At 35.7% G+C, this 21,616-nt stretch overlaps 1 protein-coding gene across 4 annotated transcripts; it reads left to right on the forward strand.

The window, feature by feature from the left end:
* The first annotated feature begins 123 nt into the window (after positions 1–123).
* On the forward strand, positions 124–21,553 carry LOC106179213 (transmembrane protein 98). Of its 4 annotated transcripts, none has more exons than XM_087013145.1 (8): positions 124–223; positions 4,447–4,552; positions 6,382–6,469; positions 13,449–14,040; positions 15,613–15,747; positions 16,171–16,380; positions 16,970–17,090; positions 17,469–21,553. In XM_087013145.1, the coding sequence occupies exons 4-8, from the start codon at positions 13,886–13,888 to the stop codon at positions 17,727–17,729; spliced, it is 882 nt and encodes a 293-aa protein (XP_086869271.1). In that variant the 5' UTR covers positions 124–223; positions 4,447–4,552; positions 6,382–6,469; positions 13,449–13,885; the 3' UTR covers positions 17,730–21,553. The 4 variants fall into 4 exon arrangements, with proteins under 4 accessions (XP_086869271.1, XP_086869274.1, XP_086869273.1 ...); XM_087013146.1 differs by lacking the exon at positions 124–223 and adding an exon at positions 4,100–4,118; XM_087013148.1 differs by lacking the exon at positions 6,382–6,469.
* The last annotated feature ends 63 nt before the right edge of the window (positions 21,554–21,616 follow it).

Consider the following 21,616-nt stretch of genomic DNA (forward strand, 5'->3'; position numbering starts at 1 on the left):
AATTATTACACATAGATATGTGATGTGTCTTATTTTGAATGTAACATTTCTTGAAAAAAGTTAGATTTCTTTGCAACATGAATAATATTATCACTTGTTGTTACTAAAAGACTTTCTTGTTTACGCTTCAGTGCGTGCGTGTTAGAGAGTACAGCTTAATCGCCATATTGTTCTCACAAGAATAGGAGATAGGCAGTGCAAGCCGAGAGGGAAATATGCTTTTGTAAGTATCTCAAACAAAATAAACTCGACAAAAGAATTGTGAGAAGTTATAATGTATTACATCTTGTTAGTAAATCTGATTTTCACTGCGGAGAAGTCGGTTGTTGGTAATAAATGTTGTCAAGTTGTGAAGCTAAACTTTCTCTATGAAGTCGACGTACTCGTACTCGACCACAGGTGTCTGCTTGCATCGAAAAAGTGGGAGTCAAATAAGTTTGTTGCAAAAGTAATAGAAATATTACAATTTCTAAGTTAGATATCACTTAAATAATTTAGAAGTTTCTTGGTTGCTTTGCAGTCGTGATTTCCAGAATAGGTTATTGAATGGTTGAAAACACTGCATTTAACTTTTAAATTACAGTTTCAACTTTTAATGTTTTATTAATGACAGTTATTGCAAGCGTTCTATCAAAGGAAGTACTTAGCAATTAAATTATGTTAATGTACATATTTTCATACTGTCAAAACGGTTGATTTGCTTTATTTTGAGGTATTTTATCCAAAAAAATCGGTCTCAAAATGAGACAAAACTTACAGGTGTTACAAACTATCTGAGCATCATAGATTATAATGTAGTTTTAATTTGACAAATGGAGTGAATTATTAACTAACAAAGTAAAATACGAACATCTTATTAAAATGCATTAAAATATAAAGATAAACAATGTTTTAAGTTTTAGGGGTGCACATAGTATTTTATATTTTTTTCTTTGTCAAAAAGTTTGGAATGAAGGAGACAAACTGATTTGTGTTGGAGAGTTTTAGTGGGAAGACTCAATTTCTTCATGACTGTATGGTCCACTTCCTTCATTCAGCACTGTGGTCTTGGTCAGTCGTGACAGAAATAGTTTTATTGTGGGTACAGGGTGTTATGCAATAGACGGTGTGTGTATGCTGGACACATAATACATGTCATAAGTCGCAAGTCTACGGTTCAGAAAGTTTGCCGAAAGACCTTTGTAAACACAATTTATTTATCATTTATATTTGAATTTTACCCTGCTCAGTGACCTAAACACTTGGCTGGAAAGCGTTTTTCAAATTGTTCTTCAAAGTGTTATCTCGGTTTATGGAAGTCTGATCTTATTTTCTCTTAGGCATAGTTTCAACTTACATCCAGTTAAATTTTGTTAGCAGAATAGATTTATGTGAAATTGATCAAAAGCCTGAAAGTTTTTCTTTTTCTTCAGTCAAGTTTTCTAGTAATCAAATTTATCCATTACTGAAACAATTTCATCAATATAGCACATGTTTGGTAAGTTATTAAACATGAGCGAGTCAGTAAACATTTTCACCGCTTTGATTTCTCAGAAAGCTAAGGTGAATAGTGAAAGGCCTGAATGAAATTGATTCCATTATGTTGGTATTACTCCATTTCAATTAGAATCACAAAGCTGAATCAATATGCACAATGGGTTCTTTGACTCTGAGAAGGTCTGGAAGTTGTGTTTGCAAACAGATTAGCCTCGCTGAAGATACCTTTTGAATACCTAAGTCTCAATTGCATTTTTACCTGAAAAGGATTAAAAGGCACAGTCACACTCGTTTATCCAGAACAAAAATTTGAAGCAATCCACGGCGAGGGAGATTGTTGTCAATCCTTTAGTCGTTGTAGCTACTGTTTTGTCAAGGTACTCAGTTTAAAGTAAATTGCTTGGAGTGATGCTGTGGACCTGCCAGTATGACACACCTTCAGAAGCTGCTAAATGATTATTAATTACCTCCTAGCAGTTTCCATAGGTGTGACAGACATTTAAGCTGCTTAAGTTGATTGCAACTGAGCGAGAATCCCCTCGGAGATAGATCGATCCACAGTACAATAGGGTCTGGGAATGGTCCCTATGTCTACAGTCAGCGGAGCCTTGTTTCCATTTGAAATGTGTGAGCTGTCCTAGACAAGTGTGACTGAGTCTGGATAATGTTAAGAATAACGACTCCCGCATTATACTAGTAAATGTTAAATATTGCGGTTTGAGGTAGGAGAGGATTTGGTTTGTGAGTGAAGTATTTGTCTTTTGTCAGACAAGTTGCATGCTTAGAGCCATAGCTAAACATTATTAGGCTAGATTTGTATGCATAGGGATAATTTTGTAGTTTTGTCAGGTCTGAGAATATCACATGCTCTCCTTTTTTTTCTGTCCACATTCAGCGTACAGGTACAGTAGCGTTGTTTTTGTAATTGTTTATTGCATGAAACTGTGGCTGTGAAATTAGGGGAAAAACAACCATTGCATGCGTAAGCTCATACACATATTCCATCTCAAGTATCTTCATCGTTTTTTGGAGGCATCTTTATTTTATGTATAAAGTATCTTTTAAAAAAAATTCATCTCATTACCAAAATGAAAATGAAAGAGTGAAGCCACGCCCACCTATTTAGAGATTTCATATGTTGTCAGTGACAGGCTTCATCATCCTGTTTTTGGGACTGGAATATTATCTTTCCATGAATAAAATGTTATCAGTCCTAATGTGATTGTTATTAACAGGCAAACAAAAAGGTTTTATTTGGTGGGAAGGGGTGATTGAGTACTGAGAATAGTACTATGGTGACCGTGTGAATGCAAACTCACATTGCATCTAAAATTTTGTTGACAAGCACTGTTTTGATACTAGCAGAGAGAAAGAAAACAGTCTTTGATTGCAATCATGCTGTCTACGCCCTAGAGTGACCAGTGATTGCAATCATGCTGTCTACTTCCTAGAGTGACCTGTGATTGCAAACATGCTGTCTACTCCCTTGAGTGACCTGTGATTCAACCGTGCAGTCTTCTTCCTGGAGTGAGTCTTCAAGCAATTTTAGTCAAAACAGTGTCTAATGTGACACTAAGATGGACTACTTCCACTAGACTAATGCCCTGGATGGATGTCTTGGAAAAGAGTTAACTAGGATTTAACTACCTGGTTAAATTTTAACCCCATTATGTACAGTTGGTATTGGGAAAAAGCTTATATGAATTATACAAACTGGCTAAAGTGACTGCAAGCTTTTAATCATTCTTATTACTTGTCAACATTTTTCACAAGTCTGTTGTTCTGTTGTTGATTTGTGGTAGTAAATTTTTTTGTGGTGGATAGAGGTCATAATCTTAGGTATATTTCCGTAGTATTGTTAATAATATGTTAAAATGTATGGCTTGCCTTGATCAGAATCAAGAAGATCCACAGGCTATTTAACACGTTTTGTTTTCATTTTGCTTTGAAATAAAGATGCTTTCTTGTAATATGAGAGGCAATAAAAATCAAATATTTTGCATCGATATGCATATATATTCAAGATTGCAGAAGATTAGGAGCATGTTTGTTATCATTAGTTTATGGTCAAGTTTATAGCAGGTTATGATGACTCTTCTTAAATAGGGTACCAGTATGATAATATAGGGTAAAGATATCTCTGGAATAAGATTAGATCTTGGTCTTCAATTTGGACTCCCACAGAAAAAAACGGGTCATTTTTAAATGCAAGTCACTGTGTGCTGTTCTGTTTTAAAGGAGCAGTTGCTTTTCACAAACCAATGCCAAGGACTCTTAAAATAAGTTTACAGAAATCTTAATGGTAATACATATGGACAAGCGTCATTTTGGACAAAGGGTACTAGTAGTCATGTATGTATATAATATGAGTCCTTTTCTGTCCTTGGGTGTATACACAGATAGCCTGTGTTATCAAATGCCCTGTGGTGTGTTTGGCAGATGACACAATAGCAGTTTATGTAAGCTGTTAGAGGCGATGGAAAAAGTATCATGTTTGTGGTTGAGGTAGCTGTCTCCATCGTCAGCATTTTGTCTTCTATCCATGTTAATTCGAGGGGTATTGTAGTGACATAAAAAGAGAGAGAATAGGCACAGGTTGGGCATTTTGTTTTAATGACCTGTGGCTTATCCAACTACTGTAGGTGTGTATTATTATATGTGCATCATGGATTTTTTTTCTTACTTTGTGCAAATGAACAGGTCCTGTTGTGGTGGGTCTATACCTTACGTTTGTTTGTTGATGAAATAAGGTTATATAACAGATGGTATCTTGTCCTAGGACCTTTCATTGTCAGCTACAAAAATGTATATATATTTATTTATAAATTTATTAATCTATTTGCCTTGATTCGTGTTATTTGATCTGTATGTTAATATATTTATTGAAAGACTGTATTCTGATAAGTCAGTTGTTTAGTGGTTAAATTTGGTGTTCAACTGTTGCACTGAAATTTTTCTTATATCTTACAGAGAGAGACATCTTTGACATGTCCCTTTAATAAAAAAAGAGAAAAACACACATCTTGGTCAGTATGTAGTGGACAGCCAGGCACTGGCATTGACCATAAGTGGACGGGTAAGTGACCATTTAGTTAACAATAAGTGGACACGTTAAATAACTGAAGAAGTCGGCTATACTGGTAGAACAAGCCTGAGTGCTAGTATATTGTGGTATTAAACTAGTCTGGGCTGCGATGACTAAGAAAAAAATGCTTGTAGCAAAAAGACAGATGTAATAAATGACATGTCTTGATATATAATATATTAAAACACATTATATTTTAAAACAGAGCAAGGGGGGTTTCCTTCTTAGATGTGAGGTATGCTGTGTCACATTGTGTGTGAGTGTGTGTGTGTTTTTAAAGAGAAAGAGAGAGACTAAGGCTTCGTTCACATGCAATGTCTATTTTCTAAATTCTATTTTCTATTTGCGGCATGTCTTATGATCACGGTCTGTGCACTGAATATCCCGCCGCGTAATTACTGGCAGCGCGAGCCAGTTATAGTAACTTATAGTAACTGGCTCGCGCTGCCAGTAATTACGCGGCGGGATATTCAGTGCACAGACCGTGATCATAAGACATACCGAAAATAGAAAATAGACATTGCATGTGAACGAAGCCTAATATTTAGTGTTAGCAAAAATTTCTTGCTTTCCAATAGTTGTGTAGGAGGCACAATTTACAAACAAAACCCCCCTAGAAACCCATTGCAAATACAGTGATCAGAGAGAATTTATAATAGGGCCAGCTTACAAGTAATCTGTAGAAGTTAGTTGTACTATATACTAGTACATTCTTTTCAGATTTTTGCTTCATAATAATTTGAGCATTGTTACTTGTAAACTCTTTTGTTTGTATTAAAATGTTGGGCTCTAATGAATCACGTAGTAATGAGGCAATAACCCAGGCATGAGTTAATTCATTTTTTTTTTTTCAACTCTCTGAAGGTCTTAGACATTTTTATTGCTCAGTATCTCCAGAAGTTTTTTTTTTTTTTTTTAGAAGATTTGCCCAGAAGTTAGTCCATATTCCCATGCATAATATTATATATAGACAGCTAAGTGGGATAAGTAGGAGTAATATATGCAGAATAAATCAGTCAAGTGAGGTGTTTCATTCTCTATCTGCGTGGAGGAGGTCAAGAAATCTTTACGCTTTTTTGGCAAAGTGGTCCTCATTATTTGAAGGGGTGGAAAACACGGGGGAATACAGCCCAAACCTCTTAGATAAAACAACAAGCTATCGCCTGTGTATACACCACATTGACCTGACGGGATTATCAGTGCACACACCTAACGAGGCGAAAATTGATATCACCTTGAAAAAATTTAGCCATTTATTTTGCCTAAAACATAGAAAAGAAAATCAGATCTTATTCTCTGTTTTCCAGCTTGGACACCTAAGGAGCCAACAAGTGGTTTGATATTGAAGTAATTTAGTTCGCGAGTTATCCAAAATAGTTTAGAAATCCCCCCCTATTGCCTGCAGTGTTTGGTGCCCCCGCAAGGTTAAAAGTGTTCTGCGCAAATAATTATACTGTTGCAGATGTTCCAATATATGTTTAGGCTTAAGTTTATGGGTTCACCTTAGTAGGTTAAAATTAAAGGATATTAATCAATAAAGTATGTACATTTTCTATGGTGCTCAGAGGGTAGTATGTTTTTACTAGTATTGTTTTATGTAGGGTTTTATGCAAAGAAGTTATAAATTCTTCATGTTTGTATGAAAATTACCATTAAAAGGTGTACTTATGTGTGTAAGAATAGATAGAAGTGTTTAACCACAAGGAAGTACATGTTGTTTTAAAATGATAAAAAAAAGCATTGTGCTTGGCTCACCTGATTGTTTTATCATGTAAATCTGTATTATGACTGTGTTGGAATTTAGTTTCCTCCTTATTCAGAATAAGAAGATCCTGGAAGCAATCATGTGGTTGAAAAGAAGTTAAAAAGAGAATTTTACAGGGAAAAAAAAAGAGCCAAGGAATAAAGGTAAGGTTATATTCCAAGTGGAAAAAAACATCCTCTTTGTCCATGTGTTTTTGTTTTATCCCCCTGTCTATTCTTGTTTTGTGAGTTAGGAAATGTTGACTTAACTGGGGCTGGAGATTTCAAATAAAAGAATAACATCGGGCACATGGAAGGGCAAAAATGCAAAAAAAATAAGTTGGGAAGGAGAGAGCATGTGTTCTTGGTGCATTTCCAGATCGTTTGGAGCTCAACTGGGGCCAGGTAATCTAAAATGTGGAACATTTACAATGATTTTTTTTTTCACAAATTTCAGAAATTTTGTTGAGTTGAACAATCTTCTTTCATTGTTTATTGTTTTTAGTTGCCTGCAAGTACATATTTTCTGACAGAAGCCTTTATTTTTCTTATACTATAGAAATTTCAAATCACCGTTTTACAGATACATTTCTGACAAAATGTTTTTAAGTGAAACTTTTTTTTATCAGTTATCTTTTATTTATATTATAAAAAACACTTATACTGTAGGATTTATCCTGAGATTGGTTTAAGATTTTGATATTATTTTCACTGATAGGATTAAGAAAGCCTTTTGCCCCTGAGAGAATTATTTTACAGAGTGCATTGAATTTTTACAAAAGTTATTTCAGATTTGAAAGACACCATCTCAAAACCTCAGCGTGTGTAAATGTTAGTGTTTGAATTGATAACTTGATTGGCATATCATATATATATATATAAATCAGGGAGCATGTTTCAGAAGTTGTTGCAATGCCCTAAGATGTTTTAGTTTTGCTGAAGATAGGATGGCTTGAATTGACAACAATGTTTCCATTATTGATTCGTGTATTTTAGAACAAAAAACGTTATGATTGGTGAAAAACAGGCTCAAAGTGGCATGTTGCAAACTGCCTTGTGTACTTTAAATTTTATTTATGCATTTGTCTTTGATTTGTCGACGAGTGTGTTTTTCAGAGAAGAAAGTAGTGTGCATATGTGAACTAATTTTAGACTCGCATTTATAGCCATACAGGTGACAGCAACTTGTGATATATTCACACAGAAATTGACAATCATCCGAAAAATGCCCATGAGAAAATAAAAACTTAAAAAAAAAAAAAAAAAAAACATTAGCAGTTTGCATGAGAAAACAGCATACAGTTTAATTACAATTTCACATTATGTCTTTACTGTTTCGTGAGTTGTTTAGATGGTAGTGCCAGTTAACCTACGCCTTCACTGATAGCGCTATAGCATGCCCACCTCGTGGCGTTGAATGTCTGCTTGCAATGATGCTGGAAGTTGCTTCATGACTGTAAGCTCCCAATGGCCAAAAAAATATAAGTCGGAAGGTTTTATTTTGGAACAAGTCCTTCGGGGGTTGGTTGTAGAAGGGATTAAAAAAGACAGCGATTAATGGCAAGAAATTGCAGTGAATTTCCATTTGACTTAACCAACTTCAAAAAATGACCCATAAAAGATGATGGAATACAAAGCTTTGAATGAGTGGAAGGAGAGGTATTAACTCTTAGCTGGAAGGAAAAAGTTGAATGTGCTTGAAATTAACTTTGAGTTAATAAAGTAATTTGTGCCAATATAATTCAGGATTTTGAAAAAGCTACCATATAAAAAGGTGATGCATACATTGAAATTCAACTAAAAACACCTTGGGCTTATGTTGAAAAAAAAAAAAACAGACCAATCCAAATTTTTACTAGATGGCTGCAGAACAGATCAGACGCTAATTCCAATTACTTTAGTGCAGATAAATTAGTATCAAGCTTTCGCTGAAGGTACATGCTATTGTGACCTGTTTTGAAAGAGACGTCCTTGTACTTCACCTAAGGCAACGGCGAGGCTATAAAAACGACAGCGTAATCTTGGTAGTACTCCTGATGGAGGTAGAAGCTTCATTAACATGTGAGACAGGTCCATAAATGGATTATCTCTTTGTCTCTCGGGTGATGGATGGCCCTGGGTTCGAGTGAGTTCACAGGCTGACGCTTCAGAACAAACCTCTTTGGCCGGTCTGAAATGTTACGTACAAACTGGTTTTTAACCCAATAGCACTTTCAGGTTATTAAAGTTTAAAGTTTATTAAAGGGAATGGATTAAAAAAAACTCTTAAGTGACCACACTGAACATGTGATAAGAATAAATAGACTATAATAATTTTATAACAGGAAATAAGCTTGACACAATATGTGTATAAATAAACTACTGATGATAACATAAGTATACCCCCCCATTTTAAGGGTGGGTGGGTGAGAAGATAAAAACAAAGGGTAGTGAGAGTTACTCAGATGAAGATGCTATGTTCAGTTTTTAGAATAAGACTGGGTACAGACGCTGCATTCAGACAACTTTTTCAGTAATTCTGGCTTTAAACATGTTTTAAAGTTAAAAAGGATCAGAACTAAAATGCATCATGACACAATGAAATATATTTTGCATAAGTTTTGCTTTGACCTGGTCTACACAATAGGAGAAACGTGACTTAGGGAACAATAAAGATCGGACTTTTGGTCACCACGCCCAGTAGCATAATAAGTCATTGCACCATGAAATTGGCTGATTTTGTCAACTTGTTATTCATCATAATCCAATAAAGGAGTTATACACTTGAAAAATGCATCAATCATCAATCAGTAGTAGTTTAGTAAACTGTGCCCTAAACTTTTCAGCCCCCCCCCTCCTCTCCCCCACAATAACTTATATTGGAAGGCCACAGAAAACTAATCTGAATCAAAATTATAAGTCCAAAGATGAAATCCATATAAAAAAGACAGCAATAATAAAAAACATAATGATAACCGACTTGTTTTATGAGGTGTTCATCTGTCAAATACCAGTAAATAGGTTTTCTTTTTATGTGACCTCATTTCCAGAGGGTCATTTCTGCCAGTCTGGCTATTACCTCTCTGATTCAACTGTACTGATAGCATCATCTGAGGTAGAGAGATCAGGTGAGAGATTGCTACTCAGAGTTAGGGACCATTCCCATACCACTATCATACTGACAGGATCGATCTATCTCCGAGGGGATCCACACTAAATTTCATTCAGCTTAAGCAGCTTACTGTAGATGTCTGGCATGCCTACTGAATCTGCTAAACGATAGTTAATTACCCCTTTCAGTAGACGTGACAGACGTCAGAGCGGCTTAAGCTGAAAGCAATTTAGAGAGAAACTCCCTTGGAGATAGATCGATCTTGCTAGATCAATCTAGGTATGGGAATGGGGTCTTAATGTTTTGCCAGTCTTCAGGAGGGGAGTCCAGGACTGCTATCACACACGAAAATGTTAGACCGAAGGTTTGTCTCAACTTTAGCTTAAACCCCATATTTTTTTCAGTCCAATATAAATCTGTAGTAGTTTACAAAGGAAAAATGAAGATGATGATGAATATATTTAATAATAATAAATGATGAGGATGAGATTTATTCACAGCTTAAAGTTCAATGTTACAGTTATGATACTGAATATTGCTGTAATTGTAAAAGATATATTGAAGTCGTTGTTATTCATTTTCAATGACACTTAAGATGAAATTTAGCTATCATTGTATACAAAGTCTCAGTATTTCATTCAAGTGGATTAGTTTCATCACCAATTTGTCTTGGATGAAAATAAGGTCACATTTCTCGGTCTGAAGTAATTTTGTGAAACCATGCCCAAGCCTCCAACTGTATCTTATTTAAGATCTAATTGCTATGATATTTTAATGTTGAAGATGCTGGGATATGTCAGTGGTTTGCAGCCATATCTCTCTAGACATCAGATTAATGTTGTACATAGTAAATATTCAGGGTTGAAAAATGAATAAGAATAGAGTGGATCATTGCTATCTCTATTTTTAGTTCAACTTGCTCTCATTTAAAAAAAGTGAATTATAGGTTAATAAGACCTGTAAGATTAAAGGTCAAATGACTGTTAGAAATGACTGTTTTGTTATAAGAGACAGCTGATGGAGTACTAAATAACTTATTTTATCATCACTATCTTTGAAAGGTAAAATGTGACATTTTAAAACTTTTGCAAATAAATAAATAAAGGATTTTTCATTAAAATAGGTAATATTTTTTTTTAATTTACAATAAATAAGCATGTTTTGTTATCACTTCATCTTTACACAACTTAGGTGTCATACTAAAAACAGGGTTAGTCATTTTTCACAAGATTCACTGGAGAAGTGATGAAGATTCAAGTAAGATAATAACATATATAGAATGTAAGCAATGCTAGAGGTATTTTGACTGAAATGTGTAAAAAAAAAGTGACCTGTTTTTACTCTAGGGCATTTTTTGTCTGAAATCTGTACTTTTAAATCTAACAGGCATCTGTACTTTTATGAAAAAAAAGGGGACAACTGTTTGCTAAGCTGGGAGGATGATAACAATAGGCTTTAATTTAAAGTCATCACTGCTGACAAGACAATAATTTCTCACTAATGAGACTGCAGTTTTATCTATTATCTGTTGCCATGGTAACAAAGCAGGCTGGGTTCAAAACTTTCACCTTAATAACATTGCCCAGTCATTATGTGCAGTAATTTTGATCAAATTAGATGCGAAGAATAACCCTGACATAAAATCAAGACGGCAGCAATAGAAAAATTTCGCTGAAATTGTTACAATGGGTAGGTACGTTTGTCAGAATGAATAAATAAATGTTTGATCCAAAAATGTCTCCATGGCGACCAAAGCTGTGAAAGCATTCCTTAACAAGGATCTGGGGGAGTTTGAATCCAGTTCAGTCCTGGAAAATAAAACTGAAACACCATTCAAATGCCAGACAACACAATAGGTCGAGGTAAAAAAAATCTGATAGAATGTCAGACAGTCAGCAAGTGCAAACTACTGCACTTTTTTTCCCCTTTTTGTATTGATTGTGGGTTTTGGACTTTTCATTCAGATTTGTTATGATTCAGTTAATGAAATAAAAAATTAGCTAGGTGAAAGAAAAAATGGGGAATATATAAAAGTATTTCATTTTTCTTTCTACGTTTTAATGCATGTTTGACAAACAGTTAACCCTTTACATTGAACATTGATTTTGTCCTTCATAGTACAAAAAGCTAGATATATGTAATTTTCGGGCTTTCTCTTTGACTTTGTCTCATGCCTACACAAACGTGCATGCTCACACTCGCACAACACATGCCTGTGAATGTGCACATGCATACGTAGGCAGTTTCCCTCAGAGCAGTCATAATAAAATTCTATGCCAGGTCATAAACTGAAATCAGCCGCAGGTTTCTCTTTAAGGGGAATAAATTCTTACACATTGTCTTAGCGGCTTGGGTGTTAAGGCACATTTACTTGAACTGAAATATAGCAGGCTCTGAAACATGAACTGAATATTATTATAATCAGACACTTGCTAAGCTTAAAAGTAAGCCACTTTGCTGACTGGAATTTCATGTGTAGGTGACATATTTCTGAACTGATGAATGATAAATCGGATTTGCATGGGTGGTGAGTCCTCACAGTGCTGAAATATGGGTCATTATGTGAAGTTTCTTTTACATGTGGTGGGGAATTTTGTTGATATTTGATTCCAGTCAGGCCATGTGTTTATGTGTGCATGCATGTGTGGGTGTGCATGTGTGTGTGCGTGCACGCTGTCCTCACCGACACTACAGTTTTATATAAAAATATAAGAATGGCATGCTGAGGTGGATTGTGCCATGATAAACCGACCCAACTTTAGTGGAAATACGGCCAAATTAATGTCCTATTGCACCTGAGATTGTGTTGATCAAAATGCTGCGCTTGGTTTATGATTACTGAATGAAGCCCTAAACCAATTTAAAAAAACAAGGGTTTCAGACATGCTTTAGGTAATTCAATTTTCTATCGCCGTCATGATAGCCGCAATAAAACCGTCTGCCTGGGGGAGCTATTAAACTGGTTGGTTTATGGAATAAGTTGATGAGTGCTCATTATGGCCTCGTTTACACAGGCGGTAATGTAAAACATTCCCTTTGGGGGTCCAGCTTTGCCAAATATCAAATAAGTCACTTTGGTTTTGACTGTAGGATTGGATTTGCAGTCTGTTTGGTGCAAGAATAATCAGTATTATACTTTTAGTCCATTATCTTCATTTTCATCATCATCATTCCCTTAATATTTGAAATATCAGCAGCTAAATGCCGAGTGTACAGAGTTGTTTCTGTTTCATAAGACTCAGAATCTCATTCGGTTGCAGAACAGTATCAAACGTGAAGCTCAAGAAGATAAAATATTGCTTCTCCTTTATTCTAAAGCATATGACTTAATGTTGCTTCATTAAGAGACTACTAAATAGATAGATTATTAATAAATTGAAGTAGATTTAGCTTTTCAAACCAAAAATTACAAGTAGACTACTATAGACTTAAATTGAATTGAAGGAGATAAAAATCATAAGTTAAAGAGATAAAAGTATTTTTGGATCACGACTTCTGTAATGCCACAGGCCCCTGGGACATCAGCTGTTATGTTTTAATGTCATTTTTTATGTCCTGTCTGAGAAGGCAGGCCCGGAGGTGTTGACTTAACCAAATGCGATGTTAGTTTGTCGAAATGTCAACACTCCAATGCATGTCATGTGCTGCCTGTAGGTGATGATGCTTTGTGTGGTCCCGACCAAAATAATTTTTATTTCACCTAAAAATTTTGTCTCATTAGAATAATGTGAGTCATTGATGGCAAAATGAATTAGACTTGTTTCTTTAGAGAAACATGATTATATAATATTTTTCTGATTGATATTTTTCTTATCTTGTGCTAGGTCAGGACGTCATAAAATACAATAGCTTCTAGGTGGAATCTGGGTTTTTATGGTTTTTTGTCTTGCAGGGTTTGTTTCCTTTTAGATGGGGCGAAGTTTGAGGGAATAAATTAAGTTTTATGTTAAAGCTTATTTTAAAGTGGTTGCTTTATGACTGTGGTAATGGTGATAAAATTAAATTGCAGAATGATATTTTGTTAATTTAAAAAAATTTTTCATCTCATTGCAGATATCACAAGGAGAAAAGATAATCTACTACTGTAAAAGTGTGGTGTCCAGAAACCCCATGAAAAACATATTTTGATACACAAGGAAAATTAGCTGAAATTCAGACTCCCGATTAGCGGAATTATACCGGAAAATTGCTATCTTGGAATCACAAAGAAGAAATTTGGAAATCTGACCTAGAACAGAGAAACTTCTCTACAAAAAATTTTTTTTTGAAACCTCATAAAAATTTATAAATAGAAGTTGTATCTAACAAGTAGGAGACAAGGAGATTTTGATACCAGCTGTAACCTTGTCAACCTTGATGGGAATTTGGAGTGAAAAAAAATAACACTTGAGGCTTGCTAAAATATTTGACTACAGTATACAGCGCCATCTAGAACACTGGGGACCACCACATCGCCTCTGCCCCTGCCAGCCACTCAGGGCAGCCCCCAAATGCTTGATGCCATGGAGATGGATACCATAGTCGCAGTTTCTATAGGGATACTGGCCACCATTTTTGTCGGGTCCCTGGTCTGCCTGATTATCGTGTGCAGACATAAGTACTGCCGCCGCGTGGATTTACTCTCCAGGCAGCACACGGAGAACAGGTCAGTGTGTCACTGTGTGTGTGTGTGTGTGTGTGTGTGTGTGTGTGTGTGTGTGTGTGTGTGTGTGTGTGTGTGTGTGTGTGTGTGTTGGGGGATTTTCAGGGTGCAGGGACCTTTGATACTAAAGAGATGAAGTTGAAAGGTGGGCTGAGGTTTTTGACTGAAAATTCTGGTCTGTTTCGGTTTATGATGAATCTGCATTGGTCCAATTAAAAAAGGAAACTTAACATATATGAGGCACCATTCATTTAGAACTTCTGATTTTTTAATGGATCCGATATTCTGGATGGACTAAGTGGGTGGACTAAAACAGTAACAAGACATTTTTTCGGTGTCAAATTAGAATGAAATTTTTAGTCTTAGTATTAAAACTATACCAGTGATCAGCTTCAAGTTTTTTTGAAAGTGGCCCAAAATTTCATTGATCTTCGGATGGTTTGTTTTTTAGCAGGGTGCATTAAGTGTTACTGCTTATCAGATTAATCACGAAACTTGTTCAAAGTTTTGATTTGGCCTACTTTATTTAAGTTTATGTCAAAAATGAATTTTATCCAAGAACGGGCCAGGCCAGGGCAGGTTTCAACAGTCCCAGTTTGAGATAATATTTGGGTGTTGTATGTCTGCCTTACAGACACACAACCCCATCCTACTCATGTAGAGATATGCACCATCGGTGCTTCCATTTTTCTGGATTTCTATTTAAAGGTCCACTATCATTTCTGTTGGTTTAACATGCTCAATAACGGAAAAAAGGAATTCATGCACACCTGAATGGTGTATTCTCCAGAGAGCCATAGTATGACTTGATGTTATTTCTTGTTACACATGATTTCCCCAGTGGTGTGTGGATGACTGGTACCACCATGATTTCTCTCTGACCTGTGGTGCCTCCTCTCTATGACTGGGTTCCCATTCCTAGATTGATCTAACAGGATCGGTCCATCGCCATGGGGTCCCTTGCTAAATTGCTTTTCAGCCCAAGTGGCTTAGACGTCTGGGACGCCCACTTAAGCTGCAAAACGGTAGTTAATTACCCCCTATCAGTCTCAGCAGGTGTGAGAGACATCTAAGCCGCCCAAGTTAATTGCAATTAAGCGAGAATCCCCTTGGAGATAGTTCGATCCAAAGTTAGTACAAAGGGTCTGGGAATGATCTCTCTCTCACTGGTGTCATTTGGTTTAATCATTTGATTACGCTTTTACAAGAACTCATCAACTGATTGAAAGATACTTTGGTTTTAATTGTTAGCAATGAAATAAATCAGTATACTCTGACCTTGCATGATTGTAAGGATGATCTTATTGAAATATACTAAGTAAGATAATGCAATAAAACTTTCAAATTTGTACTTAAAAATGCCGAAAAATAGGCTATTTATCCTAAAGAATTTTTCATTGAATCCAAAAGAATGTGGGAGAAAATGTGTATAATAACACCTGATATCTTTTTTCCCCTCTAGATAAGTAATTATGACAACATTTGCATAATACTCATAATATTGATTTTAAGAAAAGTTTATGGCATGTTTTTCATAGTATTTGTATGTACACATCTCTCTCTGTTTTCTTTCAGACCTGATGTCCAGCTGGTCGACGCCATGGAGGGAAATGACAACAACGGCACCGACCTTGAGCTGGACGATGTCCGTCTCACTCACCCAAACATAGAGGAGATTTTGCAGGATGATATCTGGGTCAATGATGCCACGTAGGTCATTTGTCTTCTCGCTTATGCATGATGAAATGTATTTTGTATGCAGAATAGATAGGTCTTTGATCAGGGAGCATCAGCCTTTGCATACCACAACATAAAAAAAAACAGTGACCAAATGACTTGGGTCAATTCTACCGCCTGGGTCAGGTCTAAAATAAGGAAGGAAAGAAACTGTATAAAATGCATATTTTAACCAGTACAAAGTCTAAACACACATATAATAGCACACAAAAAAAGTTAAAATATTGATTTATGTATAATATTTATGATAAGAGAAAGGAAAACACAACTTACCAAAGAAATTAAATATTTTGTTGGTCACCTTCATAGACTTGCTAGCGCATATCATTTGCATTCTACTAACATTTCATCTTTGTTTGAATTGATAATGATAATGAAGTAAAATATTACTTTCAGAGGACTGGTCCCACACTGCATCGCCATCCTGAAAACTTGTCACCTGCTGACCGACAAACTGGTTGCCATGACAATGAGAAATGGCGGCTCCATGCGGTCCCCAGAGACGTTAACGGATATAGTGGCCATTGCTAAGAGGATATCTCCCCGCGTGGACGCCGTGGTCAGGTGTATGTACCCGCCTCTTGACCCTAGACTTCTGGAGGCAAGGTGAGCTTGTGTACTAGTATATTTATCTCATCATTTACATATCTTTTATGAAATTATTGATTGGTGTGTTTATTTTTGTGTCTATTTATTTATTTTGTATAGTGATAAAGATTTGTGTCAATTCATGGATGTGTATGGAGTGGTCTTTATATGTCCCTTATACATTATAGTGTATTTATATTTGTATCTATTTATTTATTTATTCATTTTATATAATAGTGATATGATATCTAATATATAAGTACTGTGTGTATGTTTATAGTGTTCTATATGTCAGGAGCACTTATTTTCACATTCACCTTGTATCTCAAAGAGTGCACATGTGTGTGTGTTTATGGTGTTCTTTATATCAGGTTTGCTGCTGCTTCTCATTCTTTTATCTCAAATTGTCATTCTTTTATGTCAAATTGTCATTCTTTTATGTCAAATTGTGTGTGTGTGTGTGTGTGTTTGTGTGTGTACGCATGTGTGTGTGTGCTTGTGTGTGAGAGAAAGAGAGAGAGAGAGAACTCAGGTAAAGATAGATAAATATGATATCTCCTGTATCAGTACATGTATGTACATGGACTGTTCTTTATTATATCATCAGGTGCACTGCCTTGGTCCTGTCGGTCACCCACCTGGTTCTGCTGACCAAGAATGGCTGCAGGATGACCGGTGTTCTGGACTGGATAGAGCAGTCCCTGGCTGAGGTGGAGGAACACTTGCAGGTGGGCAGAGCTACTCTGTGGTCATTTTAACCACATGTATCACTGAATGTTAAACAAATAGTGCACAGTCCTGAGGGGACTATGTGGAATAGCGCCCAGTGAGAGGAAATGGGACCCGATGCAAAGCAAAGGGTCCAAAGTGGTTTATGATTTGTAGTTAATATCGTAGGAAAGATTTTAAGTAATTTTTAATGGACAAAGAAGAATTATACTTATTTTGTAAATTTTTGAATTTTTTGTAAAGGTTTTTTGTTTGTTGTTGTTGTTGTTGTTTTCTGTAGTTTATCACTATATTTTTGAATGCTTTAAGTGTGTATCAAAAGTACAAGTTCAGTAATAACTACTGTTTCTAACAATTGGAGGTTTTAATGTTGTCAGGTTTTGAGAGAGGCCAGCCATCAGTGCGACACCACCCGCGCTCCGTCCAACTCAGACACATCAGGCGACAGCCAGGAACCTCTCAATAATCCCAGAATGCACCAGTCTGGTCCCGGGCCAGATGTCGCCTCTGTGGCGCAGAACCAACTTCAACAACAGCAGCAGCAAGTACAACAGCAGCAGAATCAACAACAGCAACAACATCATCAGGCACCTTCACAGCAGCAACCACAGCAGAATGAATCTTCTAGTGTGCTGTAAGAAAGATAGGAGGCAGCAGTGCAGGTGCAGCAACCTTGTTGTTTTATCTTGCTGAAGCTTTTGAAAAAAGTTGTTCTGTCTTCAAATGAGTGATGGAGGTTCTGGTCTTGAAGTGACCTAAATTATCATTGAGCTTTTTTAAAAATTGAAGAAATGTATCCCCAGTAGTAGAAATGAATGCATCTCTGATTCAGATAGGATGATATAGTGGAATTGCAGTCTTGCGACAGTTTATCAGAGACAGCATTTTGTGTGAATAATTTTGCATATCTTATTGGACTTACAAGAAAGAAAAAACATCAAGTTGCAAGAATTCAAAAGACTTTTTGGGCATGGGGAATATTATGTTGTCTGGAAGCTGTGAATGGTCACTAGCTACGAATGGTTTGACCCTAGTGCTATCACAGAAAATGAGCCCATGAACAATTTGGAGTATTCAGTGGTGTAATTTTCATTCCTGTTTGACGTGATCTTATGGGTATAGGAAAAAAAAGAGAACAGGAAAGCTGTAGCAGTGTAGTCCCATATTATTGGGCTATCTTTGTGCTGTAATTATGGGAAACGAGACCATAGAAATGCCACAAAATAAACAGCCGATGAGGGATTTCCAATATCAAATTGGAAAATTCCTCATTTCTGTCTTGTATGTACTTTAGGACAGTACAAAAAATGAACAAAAACCTTGCAGTGGTGCAAACTAAACATGCGAAACTATGTCATGGAAAGGCCACAAGACCAAGAGTCATGAACAACCTGCAGTTACTGGTGGTAGTACATCGTTTCTCTTGGAAAGGTTTCTGCTTTTTATTCAAGATAAAAGGAGCCTTGTGAACAATTTGTGTATACTGTTGGTGATGTGATTTGTTTGTGTTGGCTCATACTGAAATGAGAACTGTTTAGTGTTTGATTGCTACAGAAAACACAATGTAAATGTTTTTTTAATACTGTGCACTGATACAAGCACCTTGCAGGTTAAGAAGTTGTTTTTATTCAAATAAACAGTGACAAGCAACAAAAAATTTCTATCGTAATCAAGATTGCAGAAATAGTTATCAACTCTTAGATGTTGCCTAGCAACACTTTAACTAGTCTGTAACAGAAATCATGTTGCACAGTAACCAGTTGTTATTACCTGGCAACATTGCCTTAAATGTAAGTTAAATCACAGGTTGCTTAGCTACCATTGGTTGCCAGGGGACCTAATTTACACCAGCCTTGCATATTGAATTACATATCAGAGGGTTGATGTATTGTGCAAATAATGAAAACTTTTATGCAATTCAAACTTGCAGTAATATACTTGATGATATAAACTGAATTTTTTCTGCAAGCAGTATTGTGTCATCAAAGAAAACTATTTTTCATTAACATGGCTCATATTATAAATATAAGTAAAAATGAATTATGCAGTCTGTATATGACTTAGACATTGATATAACAGGAAGGACCAAATATTCACTGCTGATTTTTGTTTTCACATAAGTACTTAATAAGTAATTAGGGACCATTGAAGAGCATGGGTTTGTTCATTGGTTCAATTTTTTATGAGAAAAAAAATGAATTTATAGGTACACATTTAAGTCAAGATATAAAGTCAATTTTTGACAAAATTTTTGAGATTACTTATCCATTTTTGGAGATATTAGCGCTTCTATGATATTTTTCTTGCAATATGTCTTGTTAGTGATTTTAAAATCTTTTTTAATGTTGTAATATTAGTGCTTTAAAGTCTGTACATAATATTTCAGAGATGTTGTCTTCCATGGGGCTGAAACTTGGATTTATGCTCTGTGAAGTGTTTTTTGTAGAAAGTAACAGATTCCTCCCATAGAAACATTTCAGAACTGTCCAGCCCCCAGTTTCGCAAAATAAAATAAAAAGTGAGGTTTCTTGGCTAAGAACTTAATTACCAAGGTCACATGGTCACATCTTAACCTATCAGGAGTAGTGTAACTGCACTCTCATGGAAATCCTAGTCAACTTAGCCAGGGAACTGACTCAAGTTTTTTTGTGAAACCGGGGCCAGCTTTCAGCCAGAGAAAGGTCCAAGGGAGTGGCATTTCCAGTCTGTAATTGATGCCAAACTAAGAATGTTATAACTCGGCAGATTGTGTCATTTCTCTCTGTTCATGGTGAAAAAACCAGTCTGATCTCTCTAAATACTATGGCACTCTCTCTGAATTTGTTGATTGGGGATGTCTAACAGTAGATACAGTTTGATTTCTTTATTACCCGACCACGGAATTGCTGTATAGTTGAACCAAATTGAATAATTCAAATGTTTGGGGTTGTATGAGATTATATTTCCCACCATATATATATATTAAATAAGGACTGGCAGTTTTCGAGGGACCTACTAGCCCAGTGAAAGTTTAAGGTGCAGTCTGATAATGATATAATCTGCCGAGATGGAACATAGCTTAGTGGAATCTATGTTAAAAAATTTAACTGTAAGTGAAGAATGGGTTTATAAGTAAATGACTCTGTTAAACTTGCTTAAAAAATGATATTCCCTGAGGAAGAGAAATATTATTATTGATTGTACAAGCTTTAGTTTGTTGTGCATTGGTATGTATATATATGTACATATCATTAATTTACAGATGTTGAGTTTTCTTTTAAAGATATTGAATTTAAAGTAACTAAATCTGATGAGCCTTCTTGAGTGTGAAGTACTTGAATATGTATATAGTATAATTGTCATTTATAATGGCCCTGCTTTCTAGATTTAATGTGCATTTTTCTCTCAGCATTCCTTAGAAAAGCATTTATTACATATCATTCATATATCTGTGAATTGTGTAGCATTTCCCGTGTATTCTAATGTAGTTTTTAGATGCCCATCACGGTGAATAAGGTATATGATAAGCATAATATTTTGTATTTGATATTGGATGGTGTTAAGGTTGTAGCGACTATGTGGGGTTTCTCTTTGATTGCTTCATTCAGGCTTGGTACGTCTCTGTCAACAAGAGGGATTTTTTCTGAAGCATTACCTTTCTTACTTAGCCAGTTAACATGGTTAAAAACCCCGAGGGGAGACTGCAATCCAGGAATAATAATAGTGATATTTTATTCAACTTATGTATTAAATATACGTCACAGATTCATCAGATGAGTGATTTTTAGCAGGAAGTAGTACAAACAGGTTGCAGGATTGCAATAACTCCTGATGGCGTAAGAAATAGAGTGCTTCAGAATCGCCCCATTACACAAGTGAAACTAGCATGTGTTTTAAGTCTCCATTAGGCAAAGGACTGCTAAAAGGTTCCACATATCAAGAGATTCCTTGATTATCACATCTGATTGTAGTTACTAACAAAATAGTTATTATATATTTATATAATAAATTCGTAGATTTCTATGTATGGCATTCATTTCTGAAGATAGGAACGATGACTGGTAAACGGAGTATAAGCATTTTAGTTAAAATTCTGTAAAATATATAAATATATGAAGAAATGAGGTGCATTTTGATTCACTTGCAATTTCCCGGAGATCTGAACATGTTGAGGACAACAGGGTTGATGTTAGTAGAGAGCTTGTTTTTATTTTACATTGTGTGTACGTGATTCAGTGATATACAGTTTAAACAGTTAGGTGAGAGTACACTTGTTAATAAGTGTAATATTTTCACGGAGCTTTCTCTCTCTCTCTCTCTCTCTCTCTCTCTCACACACACACACACACGCTAATCAAAGCGTACCACCTTTTCTGTTTTCTATTTTGCGAGAAGCATTGCAGCATTTCTTATCGTGTTGAAATTATTATCGATTATTAAAATTGTACATAAGCAACGAAATAAAGTCAATTGAAAGAACAAATTGGTCTTCGTGTGTTTGTGTCCTAAGTTATCATAGGGATACGCGAATGATTGTATATGCCTT

The sequence above is a fragment of the Lingula anatina genome, chromosome 5 (assembly GCF_051362555.1).
Source record: "Lingula anatina isolate TDL-2025a chromosome 5, LinAna3.0, whole genome shotgun sequence".
In the NCBI taxonomy this organism is placed as follows: domain Eukaryota; kingdom Metazoa; phylum Brachiopoda; class Lingulata; order Lingulida; family Lingulidae; genus Lingula; species Lingula anatina.

Coding starts and splice junctions, on each gene's coding strand:
- LOC106179213 (XM_087013145.1), top strand. CDS start 13,886: ATGCTTGATGCCATGGAGATGGATACCATAGTCGCAGTTTCTATAGGG. Junction 14,041..15,612: donor AGGCAGCACACGGAGAACAG/GTCAGTGTGTCA, acceptor GTTTTCTTTCAG/ACCTGATGTCCAGCTGGTCG. Junction 15,748..16,170: donor ATCTGGGTCAATGATGCCAC/GTAGGTCATTTG, acceptor TATTACTTTCAG/AGGACTGGTCCCACACTGCA.